Genomic DNA, 13,703 nt, shown 5'->3' on the forward strand with positions numbered 1-13,703 from the left:
GAGGCGGCTCTAGACTTTATGAGGCCTTAGGCGAAACGCAAACATGTGGCCCCACTAACAAAAAAGTGTCACATATACACATTGATGCACTGTCTACCTGTGTATGTGCCTGAGAGTGTGTCTGACAGAGAGTATCATTGTATGTGTGAATGTATGTCTCTGTGAGCATGTTTGCGTTTTTGTCTGAGACCCTATGTGTATGGGGTAGCTGCTTGAAGTGTGTTGTGTGTATGGGGGGGTGATGGTGAGAGGCGGGTGATGGTGAAAGGGGGGTGATGTGAGAGGCGGGTGAAGGTGAAAGGGGGTGATGGTGAGAGGGAGCTGGGGGGTGATGGTGAGCAGGGCCGGTGCAAGGATTTTTGGGTACATAGGCGAGGATGTATTTTTCCGCCCCCCCCATTCAAAAATAACATCTTCACCTATGTGCCTCTTAACCAGCCCCTCTCCCCGTCCATTATTGGTCCCCTCCCTTCCCTGTCCCTTAGTGTTCTTCTGACAGTCACACACACTCAATGACAAACACAGAGACTCACTGATCTGACACACACACTGATTGACACTCATTGACAGACACACTGATAGTCACACACAGACTAAATGACAAAGATACTCTCACTGATTTGACAGACACTCACAAACACACACTGACAGACACACACATACACTGACACACTCACATGCAACACTCATACAATCACTCACAGACACACATACACTCACGCACACACTCACAGTCACACATACACTCACTCACGCACACACTCACAGACACACATACACTCACTCACTCACACACAGTCACTCACAGACACAGTCACTCACAGACACACATACACACACTCACTCATGCACACACTCACTCACACAGAGACACATACTCAGACACTCTCACACACTCACACACAGACACTCACTCACACAGACACATACACACTCACAGACACACAGACACTCACTCACACACTCACACAGAGACACATACACACTCACAGACTCACACTCACTCACACACACTCACACACAGAAACTCACACACACTCACACACACACACACACACACACAGACACTCACACACAGACACTCACACACAGACACTCACACACAGACACTCACACACAGAGACACTCACACACAGAGACACTCACACACAGACACTCACACACACAGACACTCACACAGACACTCACACACACAGACACTCACTCACACGGACACTCACTCACACGGACACTCACACACTCAGACACTCACACACTCAGACACTCACACACTCAGACACTCACTCACTCAGACACTCACTCACTCAGACACTCACTCACTCAGACACTCACACACTCAGACACTCACACACTCAGACACTCACACACACAGACACTCACACAGACACATCACATACATTCACAAATTATTTTAATACATACATAATATCCACCCAGCCTCCCTACCTGGAGAGCTGGTGTGGATCATTCCCTGGGGTCCAGTGGGGCTGCTGGGCGGCGTGCGGCAGTGCTGCGATCAGGCGCGGCGAGGGAGCTCTAACCTCTCTGCTCTGCTCCCTCGCGGGCTGTCTGCTGATGCCGCGGGAGCCGGAATATGACGTCATATTCCGGCTCCCGCGGCATCACTAGACAGCGCGCGAGGGAGCAGAGCAGAGAGGTTAGTGCTCCCTCGCCGCGCCTGATCGCAGCACTGCCGCACTGGGGGCGGAGATGGTGGCCGGCAGGAGGGAGAGCTTCCCTCCTGCCGGTCACTGAAATCTTGCGCCCCCGGAGCCAGTGCGCCCTAAGGCGGCCGCCTGAGCCGCCTTCTGGATGCGCCGGCCCTGATGGTGAGAGGGAGCGGGGGGTGTGATGGTGAGAGGGAGCGGGGGGTGTGATGGTGAGAGGGAGCTGGGGGTGTGATGGTGAGAGGGAGCGGGGGGTTGATGGTGAGAGGGAGCGGGGGGTGATGGTAATGTGAGAGGGAGCGGGGGGTGATAGTAATGTGACTGGGAGCGGGGGGTGATGGTAATGTGACAGGGAGCGGGGGGTGATGGTAATGTGAGAGTGAGGGGGTAATGTAAAAGTGAGGGGGGTAATGTGAGAGTGTGGGGGGTAATGTGAGAGTGTGGGGGGTAATGTGAGAGTGTGGGGGGTAATGTGAGAGTGAGGGGGGTAATGTGAGAGTGAGGGGGGTAATGTGAGAGTGAGGGGGGTAATGTGAGAGTGAGGGGGTAATGTGAGAGTGAGGGGGGTAATGTGAGAGTGAGGGGGGTAATGTGAGAGTGAGGGGGTAATGTGAGAGTGAGGGGGTAATGTGAGAGTGAGGGGGTAATGTTAGAGTGAGGGGGGGTAATGTGAGAGTGAGAGGGGGGTGATGTGAGAAGGAGGGGGTGATGGTGAGTGGGGTGAGGCTGAGGGTGGTGGGGGGAGTGATGCTGAGGGTGGTGGGGGGTGGTGATGATGATGAGGGTGGTGGTGGGGTGGTGATGATGAGGGTGGTGTGGGGGTGGTGATGATGAGGGTGGTGGGGGGTGGTGAGGCTGAGGGTGGTGGGGGGTGGTGATGATGAGGGTGGGGGGGTGGTGAGGCTGAGGGTGGTGGGGTTGAAGCTGAGGGTGGTGGGGGGTGAGGCTGAGGGTGGTGGGGGGGTGAATCTGAGGGTGGTGGGGGGTGATGGTGGTGGGGGTGATGGTGGGGGTGGTGATGGTGGGGAGGGGTGATGGTGGTGGGGGGTGAGGCTGAGGGTGGTGGGGGGTGAGGCTGAGGGTGGTGGGGGGTGAGGCTGAGGGTGGTGGGGGGTGATGGTGGGGGTGGTGATGGTGGGGAGGGGTGATGGTGGTGGGGGGTGAGGCTGAGGGTGGTGGGGGGTGATGGTGTTGGTGGGGAGCGGTCATGGTGGTGAGGCTGAGGGTGGTGCTGGTGATGGTGAGAGTGGTGGGGGTGATAGTGAGGGTGGGGAGGGGTGATGGTGAGGCTGAGGGTGGTGGGGGTGAGGCTGAGGTTGAGGGTGGGGAGGGGTGATGGTGGTGGGGGGTGAGGCTGAGGGTGGTGGGGGTGATGGTGAGAGTGGTGGGGGGTGATGGTGAGGGTGGGGAGGGGTGATGGTGGTGGGGGTGAGGCTGAGGGTGGTGGGGGGTGATGGTGAGGGTGGGGATGGGTGATAGTGGTGGGGGTGAGGGTGAGGGTGGGGATGGGTGATGGTGGTGGGGGGTGAGGCTGAGGGTGGTGGGGGGTGAGGCTGAGGGTGGTGGGGGGTGATGGTGAGAGTGGTGGGGGGTGAGGGTGGGGAGGGGTGATGGGGGTGAGTCTGAGGGTGGTGGGGGGTTATGGTGGTGGGGGGTGAGGCTGAGGGTGGTGGGGGTGAGGCTGAGGGTGGTGATGGTGAGGGTGGGGAGTGGTGTTGGTGGTGGGGGGTGAGGCTTAGGGTGGTGGGGGGTGATGGTGAGGGTGGGGAGGGGTGATGGTGGTGGGGGGTGAGGCTGAGGGTGGTGGGGGGTTATGGTGGTGGGGGTGAGGCTGAGGGTGGTGGGGGTTTATGGTGGTGGGGGGTGAGGCTGAGGGTGGTGGGGGGTGATGGTGGTGGGGAGTGAGGTTGAGGGTGGTGGGGGGTGATGGTGAGGGTGGGGAGTGGTGATGGTGGTGGGGGTGAGGCTGAGGGTGGTGGGGGGTGATGCTGAGGGGTGATGGTGGGGGTGGTGAGGCTGAGGGTGGTGGGGGGTTATGGTGGTGGGGGGTGAGGCTGAGGGTGGGGGGGTTGAGGCTGTGGGTGAGGCTGAGTGTGGTGGGGGTGAAGCTGTGGGTGAGGCTGAGTGTGGTGGGGGGTGATGGGGAGGGAGAGCCTACCTTTCCCTGGTGGTCCAGTGGGTTCCCTGGTGGTCCGGTGGCCACTGCTTCCGGTCTGCAGCTTCGCATAGCTGCAGACCATGTAATCTCGCGAGATTTCAGAGCGTTGCCGTGGTAACCCGCGGCAACGCTCTGATTGGCCAATTCTCGCAAGTCACATGGTCTGCAGCTCTGCACACGGCGGAGCTGCAGACCAGTGTCTGCGATGGTGGCCGGGCAGCCAGGAGGGGCCTGTTGGCTAAACCAAGCCAACAGGCGGTTTAGGCGGCCGCGAGGCCCCCGCCAGCGCGAGGCCTTAGGCGGCCACCTAAACCGCCTAATTAGAGAGCCGCCTCTGGTGAGAGATTACTAGTGCAAACTCCTTGGCAGCATCTTGCATAAGAAAGGGGCATATGCGGGCAATGTTTTTAAGCTGGAATTGACATGTTTTAGCAACAGACTGGACATGAGGGACAAAGGTGAGGCCAAGATAAAAAAATGACACCAGGACAGCAAGCTTGAAAGGATGGGGTGAGGCAGGTACCGTCAACCTGCAGGAGGTTGGAGAAGGAGAAGGCTCAGTGTTATGAGGAGGAAAAATAAGAAACTCAGTATTAGATTGAGATTGAGTTTCAGAAAGCGGAAAGGACAGCCAATCTCTGATAGAAGAGAAGGACATCCCATCAGAGATAGAAGTGACACGTTGTAGGATAGCAGGGGAGAGGTCAGGGCAGGAGAGGTACACCTGGGTGTCGTCGGCATACAGGTGGTAGTGGACTCCATATGACTTAATGAGTTTGCCAAGAGAGGCAGTACAGAGAGAGAACAAAAGGGGACTCCAACTGAGACAGGACGAGGAGATGAGGTGTTGATGGAAAAAGAGACACTGAAGGAGCAATGCGAGATATAGGAGGCGAACCATGCATGGGCTGTGTCACAGAGACCAAGAGATTGAAGAGTTAGGAGAAGGAGGCCGTGATCAACAGTATCAAAGGCAGCAGAGAGGTCAAAAATGATTAGTATGGAGTAGTGGCATTTGGATTTAGCATTTGTAACGTTAATAAAATAATTTTCAGTAGAGTGGAGGGGGCAAAAGCCAGATTAAAGAGGATCAAGGAGGGAGTTGGAATTTAAGAAGTGAAGTCTTTCTAGAAGTTTTGAGGAAAAAGGAAGCAGGGATATGGGACGATAGTTGGAAGGGGAAGATGTGTTTGTGATAGCTATTTTAGGATGGGTATGACCGTAGCATGCTTAAGGGGAGCAGGGACAACAACAGATGAAAGAGAGCAGTTTAGGATGTGTGTTACTTATGGTACAAGACAAGGGGAGAGAGATCTGATAAGGTTAAGGTACTGGAACAAGTGGACAGGTGGTGAGACGAGAGGAGGGGAGAAGCAAAGCCACCTCCTGTTCTGTAGCTGAGGAGAAGGCCTGTAGGGTAGGGAAGGTACAGTCGTTGTGTGGTGGCAAAAGAGAGGAACAATGGGGGGAGAATCCTTTCCTTAACTGTTCAATCTTGTCAGTAAAGTAGCATGCAAGGCTATCTGCCAAAAGGTCAGTTTGAAGGGTGGCTTAAGGTGGGCGAAGGAGAAAGTTAAAAGTATTAAAGAGACACCTGGGATTCAGGGCCGGTGCAAGGATTTTTGCCGCCCTAGGCAAAAAAAAAAATTAACGCCCATTCGATTCATACACTCATACAGACTGACACATGCTGACCCAAGCAGACTGACACACACACCCATGTTGACTGACGCACGCCGACAAACACATACACACTGACCCGTGCAGATGCACACACCTTCAAGCATACAAACTGACCTGTGCAATCACACACTGATTCATACAGACACAAACAGATCCATACAGACACACACTGACCTATACAGACAAAGACAGATCCTTACAGACACACACTAACCCATACCGACACACACTAAACCACACAGACACACACTGACCACATACAGACACAGGCAGTTCCATACAGACACAGGCAGATCCATACAGACACATACTGACCCATACAGACACCCACTGACCAATACAATGACCCACACAGACACACACAATGACCCACACAAAAACATACTGACCCAGACAAACACACAAAGACCCGTACAGATACACAATGACCCATACACACACACACTGACCCATACAGACACACACTGACCCATACAGACACACACTGACCCATACAGACAACACAATCACCCAGACAGACACACATTCTCTGAAACACATACATTAACCCTCTTACCTTAATTTCCCATATCAGTGCTGTTCATGTGTTCCAGGCATCTTCAGTGTGCCTAGTTGCCTGGCGGCGGATCATTCTCCCTGTCATCTCCACTGCTATGCTCCTGCCCATTTCTCCTCACTTACAGAGCAAGTCTGGAAGGGGGCGAGGCATTGCGATCAGAGGTGAATCATGGATGCCGCCAGACCAGTTTTCTACCGGGCGCTAGTCAGCAACCATGTAAATGCTCACTAGCACCTGGTAACATGGCCGGCGGGCGCTATAAATAATTGATACAGATCGATTGGGGGGAGGCCAAATGAGCACTAAAGCCACTACCGGCGACCCCCTTAAGCAGCACCCTAGGCGGCCGCATAATTAGCCTATAGGAAGCGCCGGCCCTGCTGGGATGCGTGAGCATGAACTAACAAGAGATAAAAAGTTGGATTGTTTAGCAAGGGTGAGGGCTGTGCTACATGAAGACAAAATTAATTTATAATGGAGGAAGTCTGACAAGGTGCGGGACTTCCTCCAGCAGCATTCAGCTATTCCATTCCAAGCACATACACATGTTTGATGCAATGTGTACTTTGCTGCTTACTGGGCATTTTGCATAATTTATTAGATAACATACAACAAGAACAAAGTTGCTGTAAGTTTGTTTTTTCACCGCTGGCAGCAATAAATGTAATATTGGATGTTTTATATGTTTGTAAAAGGATGCATTCGAATTAAAACTTGTTTTCTGTCTTAAACCAAAGACAGATGGTGTGACACCTAATTGCATGTGAAGCATATATCTCTATTTACATATCTATATTTTTTAAGTTTATAATTGCAACATGAAGTATATATTGCTCTTTGGTGAACCAAGTAACTGATCTAATTCATAATATATGCAATCTAAACTACTTTTACTAAAAGTGACTTTATTATGCCTCTCTACAGAATGCTTTTCAAGGCCTAGTGTTTGATATTGTAACCAAACAAGCTTTTGACATCACCATCATGGTCCTAATCTGCCTTAACATGGTGGCCATGATGATTGAAACAGATGACCAAAGCGAGAAAGTGGAAAAAAACCTCTATTGGGTCAATGTGGTATTCATTATACTTTTCACTGGTGAATTTCTTCTAAAACTGATTTCACTCCGTCAGTACTACTTCAGCAGTGGCTGGAATATATTTGATCTAGTTGTGGTCATATTTTCTATAATAGGTGAGAGTACCTAGAACGTGTTTCTATCTTTTCCATTTGAACACTATTCCAACAAAACAAGTCAATCAGCTGTTTTGGTTCTGGGCATAACATATCTACCTGTATATATGCATTTACAGTAGTCAGTGCAATATCACCTGTATTTTGAAAGTGCTGGCTCTTAAGGTGTCTAAGGTTGTACCTTGTCTTTGATAATAGGGGTCTTAATTAATGTCCATGTAGACCAAAACATTGTGTGTGTTTTGTGTAAAGGGTTATGCAATATGAGCCTCCGTGTCTTGTTATAAAATTATCAGACTATTAGCATAATATTAACTTTATAAGAGAACCATATATTATTGAGGGCTTTACATGCTTATACAAAAGCTTTGTTTAAAATAGTAGTCAGTTGCTAAGGCAACCTGCAGAAATGTGTGCAGATAATATAAAAATGTGCAATTATTTAAATTTGCATGTTCTGTAAATATACTGTATTGTGCAAGCAAAATGTATAAGAGCTATCATATATAAGGCTTTTTTTAATGATGAGTTTGGTAGATGCTAATATTTGGAAATATGCAACACTAGTCAGTATTTAAGTCTCCATTTGGACCTTTATCAAGACCCAAAAAACCTGCAACTTACTTAAAGGACCACTCTAGTGCCAGGAAAACATACTCGTTTTCCTGGCACTAGAGTGCCCTGAGGGTGCCCACACCCTCAGGGACCCCCTCCTGCCCGGCTCTGGAAAGGGGAAAAGGGGTAAAACTTACCTTTTTCCAGCGGTGGGAGGGGAGCTCTCCTCCTCCTCTCCGCCTCCTCTCCGCCCCGTCGGGCAAGAGCTGCGCGCGCATTCAGCCGGTCGCATAGGAAAGCATTTACAATGCTTTCCTATGGACGCTTGCATGCTCTCATTGTGATTTTCACAGTGAGAATCACACAAGCGCCTCTAGCGGCTGTCAATGAGACAGCCACTAGAGGATTAGGGGGAAGGCTTAACCAATTTATAAACATAGCAGTTTCTCTGAAACTGCTATGTTTATAAAAAAATGGGTTAACCCTAGCTGGACCTGGCACCCATACCACTTCATTAAGCTGAAGTGGTCTGGGTGCCTAGAGTGATCCTTTAAATAGAATATAATTAGTTAATATGAATTTGCACTTCGTTATCTGTAAATAGATAAATTAGATGGATGGATTGATGGATATTTACACATACTTAACTGGTCCTACTGTAAATTAATTCCAGAGACAATGATTTAACTGCACAGGTTTAATAGTCATAGACTGTGTTACATAGAAAATGGAGACTCGTTTAGGAAAAATATTTAGCATAGAATTTCAGTAACCACCTGATTACATATAAGAGACTTAAAATGCAAATATCATTTGAATAACCATTAAAAATATATCAGTAGGAGGGGGCGGAGCCAGGACGCCAAGCCGAGCGGACGCATCTGCCACGAGCTCCTGCTAGACGGGCCGCAAAAGCGGAGAAAAACGGCAAAGATATGGCACAACGACCCTTACAGGTGCACCACCCAAGCCGGGGATGCACCACCGATCAGGTGGACACTACCCCGAGGCCTGCCGATGCCGGGAGCACGGGGATGCAGCTGCGGCCTACTGGGGCTGGAGCCGGGGGGAGACGGCCGCTCTCCTCGGCGACGGAGCCCACAAGTGACATCACCGCAACCTACCCCCCCCCTATGGACCGGTGGGGGATATCCCGGTCCCTGCTGGACCACCATGTCTAAGCGGAAAGCAGACAAGCGAGCCCCACGGTATGCAGAGGCACCAGAATCTCAAGGCTCTCTTAAGATGGCCGCCCAACGCGGGCCCCAGTGGGGGGTAGCCCAACCCAAGCTATCCACTCCTCAGCGAGAACACCTTGACTGGCTCTGCACAAGGCTTGGGGACATTCTACATAGCAGAGGCATACCCTACTACAAGGCTGAAGCATTGGTGGCCTCGTGGATCCAGCCGGCGGCAAGGCGCAGTCACTACAGGCACATTCCTCAAGCCTCCAGAGCTGCTGTTCGGCTATGTAGGTTCCGGCGAGCCTTAAAGAGGGACGGAGCACCAGGTTTATCGCACGCAAGCTTCCACCTAAAGTCACACAAACCCGGGATAAACACACAAGCTACTCCAGTGGGGCACTCGTTGGACCGGTCTCATACGAGCCAGCGCAACTCGAACCAGCACCCACCCGCCATCAATACGACACAGGGGTACGTGCGGCTGCACACCCCCAAAGACACCACCGGAGCAGTTATCTGGCACAAGGACACCACGTCCAGAGACCCCAAAATTGTAAGGCCGTATCACCCACCCGGCGTATCTGAGACAACACAACAGCGGCACCAAGGTACGACCTGCCAACCCCATCAACCCACTCACCAACCCCAAATGGGGACCCAGCAGATGCAACAGTGGCAAGATCACGCCGGAATACGCCATACAACCGAGGTACAAAGGGGAACCCCTCTGGCGAAAGCCCTTACCATGCGACCCTCAGTGCCCAGAGGCAGTACACAGCGATCATCCTGGCCAAGGGGCTTGGTATACCGACGGGCGGGCATAGGTTAACAAGGCCACAACCCCAAGGACTCACATGCCGTCCACCTCACCCAATTTACATGCATAATGGACGCTATCCTGACTCTTCTCTTCCTCAATGTTATGTTATGTGTATTGAAACAGTTCATTCTTGCCAACAGAAATGTATAGACATCTCTTCTACTACCTACCTACTCTTATCTCTATGTGAGTTTCATGTTCCTTTGGTCACTTGTACTTTTCTTTTCGTGTCGCTCTTACACTCACTGCATGTAGCAGTCCCATGACAAGAATAATGGCACTAGCCTGTTTAAATACTAGTTAATAAGCGTTGTTTTATTTTATTTTTGTTTATTTTCTTTTTCTTCCTTCTTCTTCATGATATATCGTATGTACTAGCATTGTTTAGTAATTTAAAGCATAATACCTAACTGTATCCTACTGCTAAATCGATGCATGCTTAATGCCTACTCATAATGCGTTAATCTACTCATACAAAATACGTTGGGTAACGGAATTGTTCACTAATAGCACTAAAGCGATGTGACTAACGTTTAGATATCAAAAGCATGGTCACCGCAATGATTTAACTTGAATTAACTACCTAGCTACCTACACAAGCGACTGTCTCTACTGGTTAATATTATATTATAAAATGTGCCTGTTCATCTCGTGCCCCGCATGTTGAGCGTGGGATATGTTGGAGGACTGCTGTTGGGGCACCTCTTACCTGCCTGTGATATATATGTGCACAACAAAAATAAAGAATTAAAAAAAATATATATATATATATCAGTAGGAGTAACAGATGTTATAGGTATACCCATTGGTCTACTACATAATATTGAAGATTAGGTTATTTTAACATTAATTTAAAGGACCACTATAGGCACCTAGACCACTTCAGCTCAATGAAGTGGTCTGGGTGCCAGCTAACTCTAGTGTTCACCCTGCAGCTGAAAACATAACAGTTTCAGGAAAATGGCTATGTTTACACTGAGGGTTAATCCAGCCTCTAGTGGCTGTCCCACTGACAGCCACTAGAGGCTGCTTTCACTATTCTCACTGTAAAAATCACAGTGAAAAGACGCTGACGTCCATAGAAAAGCACGTCCATGAGGGTGGGGGGGACCTAATGTCCCTATAGTGCCAGGAAAACGAGTTTGTTTTCCTGGCTCTATAGTGCTCCTTTAAGATTTTTACGGGTATTTTTGTGGTTCCTGACAATCACAATAGTTCACTTTTGAGTATATTTACTACTAATAACAATAACATGATATGTTATATTACTTAAAACATTTTAAATTAACACCAAGTGCTGTATTTATTTTTACTATATCCATGAGTGTGTTGTTGGAACTTGTTTCATGAATATATTTTTTTCAGGTATGTTTCTGGCAGAAATAATTGAAAAGTATTTTGTTTCACCGACATTATTCAGAGTTATAAGACTTGCTAGGATTGGTCGTATCCTGCGTCTGATTAAAGGAGCAAAGGGGATTCGTACATTGCTATTTGCCTTGATGATGTCACTCCCAGCTTTTTTCAACATTGGCCTCCTGCTCTTTTTGGTGATGTTCATTTATGCCATATTTGGAATGTCTAACTTCTCATATGTTAAGAAGGAAGCTGGAATTGATGATATGTTCAACTTTGAGACGTTTGGAAATAGTATGATCTGTTTGTTCCAGATTACAACATCTGCTGGGTGGGATGGTTTATTAGAACCAATTCTAAATAGTGGGGAACCAGACTGTAACCCAAACATAGATAACCCAGGAAGCTCTGTAAAAGGGAATTGTGGTAATCCGCCACTTGGGATTTTCTTTCTTGTTAGTTATATCATCATTTCATTCCTTATTGTTGTAAACATGTATATTGCTGTTATTTTAGAAAATTTTAATGTTGCTACAGAGGAGAGTGAAGAGCTACTGGGAGAGGATGACTTTGATGTGTTCTATGAGGTTTGGGAAAGGTTTGACCCAGATGCAACCCAGTTTATTGAGTACAGTAAGCTTTCAGATTTTGCAGACTCATTAGATCCACCTCTACGTGTACCAAAACCAAATAAAATACAGCTTATTGCAATGGATCTGACTATGGTAAGTGGAGAAAGAATTCACTGCCTTGACATCCTATTTGCATTTACAAAGCGTGTGTTGGGTGAAGGAGGAGACATGGATTCACTTCGTCAACCAATGGAGGAACGTTTTATGGCTGCTAACCCTTCCGAAGTCCCCTATAAACCAATCACAACTACCATAAGGCGAAAGCAAGAAGAGCTTTCTGCTATAGCTATTCAACGTTGCTTTCGACGTCACTTCAAAAAAATATGAGTACAAAGTTGACCAAAATAATTGTACTGACATAGGAAAAAATTGTGAAACCCTCACCAAGGATAAGTCAGATGTGTCCACCTGATCAACGTCACCACTTTCTTATGACAGTATAAACACACATGGAGAAAAACATGAGAAAGACTACAGGGAAAAGAAGATGATAGCAAGGACCCAAACTTGTAGGAAAAACATTTTATTCACCGATGTACATATGTGGTGCATAGTTTACAGCCTTTAAAGGTGACTTGTATTGTCAATAGGCCTTTTCACGGAGATCTATGTAACATCCACTATTATATCTATGATTTATGTTTAATGCCTATAAACCAAAAGAGAATACCTTGAATATTTGAATAGTACCTTAGTAACACCGTAAGCAAATCATACTGAACATTTCCTTAGCACCATGAAAATATTGTTTCAAATAAGCTGTTGTTCTGCTTCATCTTACATCATGGTTTAGCGGTTTTAAGAAATTAATGCTATATATAATTATTTTTGTTAAATACAAATAACCATTATTGTCAATATATTCTAATTTGTGCATGGATAACTTTCATAAAAGACATGTTTAACAAAATAGTTAATATGTACTTTTTAAGATTTGCCTATCAAAATAACGTCACAACAATTTGGGAACTTGAATCAATGCTTTCTATGTCCAGCATCATTTTCACAGTGTCAAATTAAAGTTTCAGTGTAAAGGACCACAACATACTCGTTTTCCTGGCACTATAGTGCCCTGAGGGTGCCCCTCCCGCCAGGCTCTGGAGAGAGGAAGGGGTTAAACACTTACCTTTCTCCAGCGCCGGGCGGGGAGCTTTCCTCCTCCTCCTCCTCCTCCTCTCCTCCTTCCTTGCGACGTCATCGGCTGAATGCGCATGCGCGGCAGGAGCCGCGCGCGCATTCAGCTGGTCGCATAGGAAAGCATTTACAATGTTTTCGTATGGATGCTGGGGTCTTCTCACTGTGATTTTCACAGCGAGAAGCACGCAAGCGCCTCTAGCGGCTGTCAATGAGACAGCCACTAGAGGCTCTGGAGGCTGGATTAACCCTCAGTATAAACATAGCAGTTTCTCTGAAACTGCTATGTTTATAAAAAAAAAGGATTAATCCTAGAGGGACCAGGCACCCAGACCACTTCATTAAGCTGAAGTGTTATGGGTGCCTAGAGTGGTCCTTTAATGTTAAAGTTCAAGTTTGTTATACAATCAAATTGATTGATTATTATGGCATTGGACCTCCTACCCTATATTTCTTTATGGTTGATCATTTGTTTGTTCTGTTAAATTGCCAGGCTACCTTTTTGCCATCTAGATTTCTGCATTTTATCTTTCGGCATCCATTTTATTTGCAAAATCTTTAACAAATATCAGGCTTCACATGATGTGAAATCTTAAATGTTTAAGTTGCAAATATTATAAAATCTACTATAAGTAATTTACAATAAAACAAAACAATATAAGTGCTGAATAAGTACATTAACTTTCTACGTCTTTTTGTATATAAGTCAAAATAAACATTTTGCGTAAATTGTTTTGAGGCTGCTAAAGTAATATGTTAA

General features: G+C 47.7%; 1 protein-coding gene across 1 annotated transcript in view; it reads left to right on the top strand.

Annotated features, from left to right (window-relative positions):
- The window catches only part of LOC134571229 (sodium channel protein type 9 subunit alpha-like), a 122,188-nt gene extending 110,052 nt beyond the window's left edge, over positions 1-12,136 (top strand). The window contains 2 exon segments of the mRNA XM_063429400.1: positions 6,992-7,262; positions 11,187-12,136. Of these exon segments, the coding sequence (XP_063285470.1) occupies positions 6,992-7,262; positions 11,187-12,136 (1,221 nt within the window).
- The last annotated feature ends 1,567 nt before the right edge of the window (positions 12,137-13,703 follow it).

The sequence above is a fragment of the Pelobates fuscus genome, chromosome 8, assembly GCF_036172605.1.
Source record: "Pelobates fuscus isolate aPelFus1 chromosome 8, aPelFus1.pri, whole genome shotgun sequence".
NCBI lineage: Eukaryota > Metazoa > Chordata > Amphibia > Anura > Pelobatidae > Pelobates > Pelobates fuscus.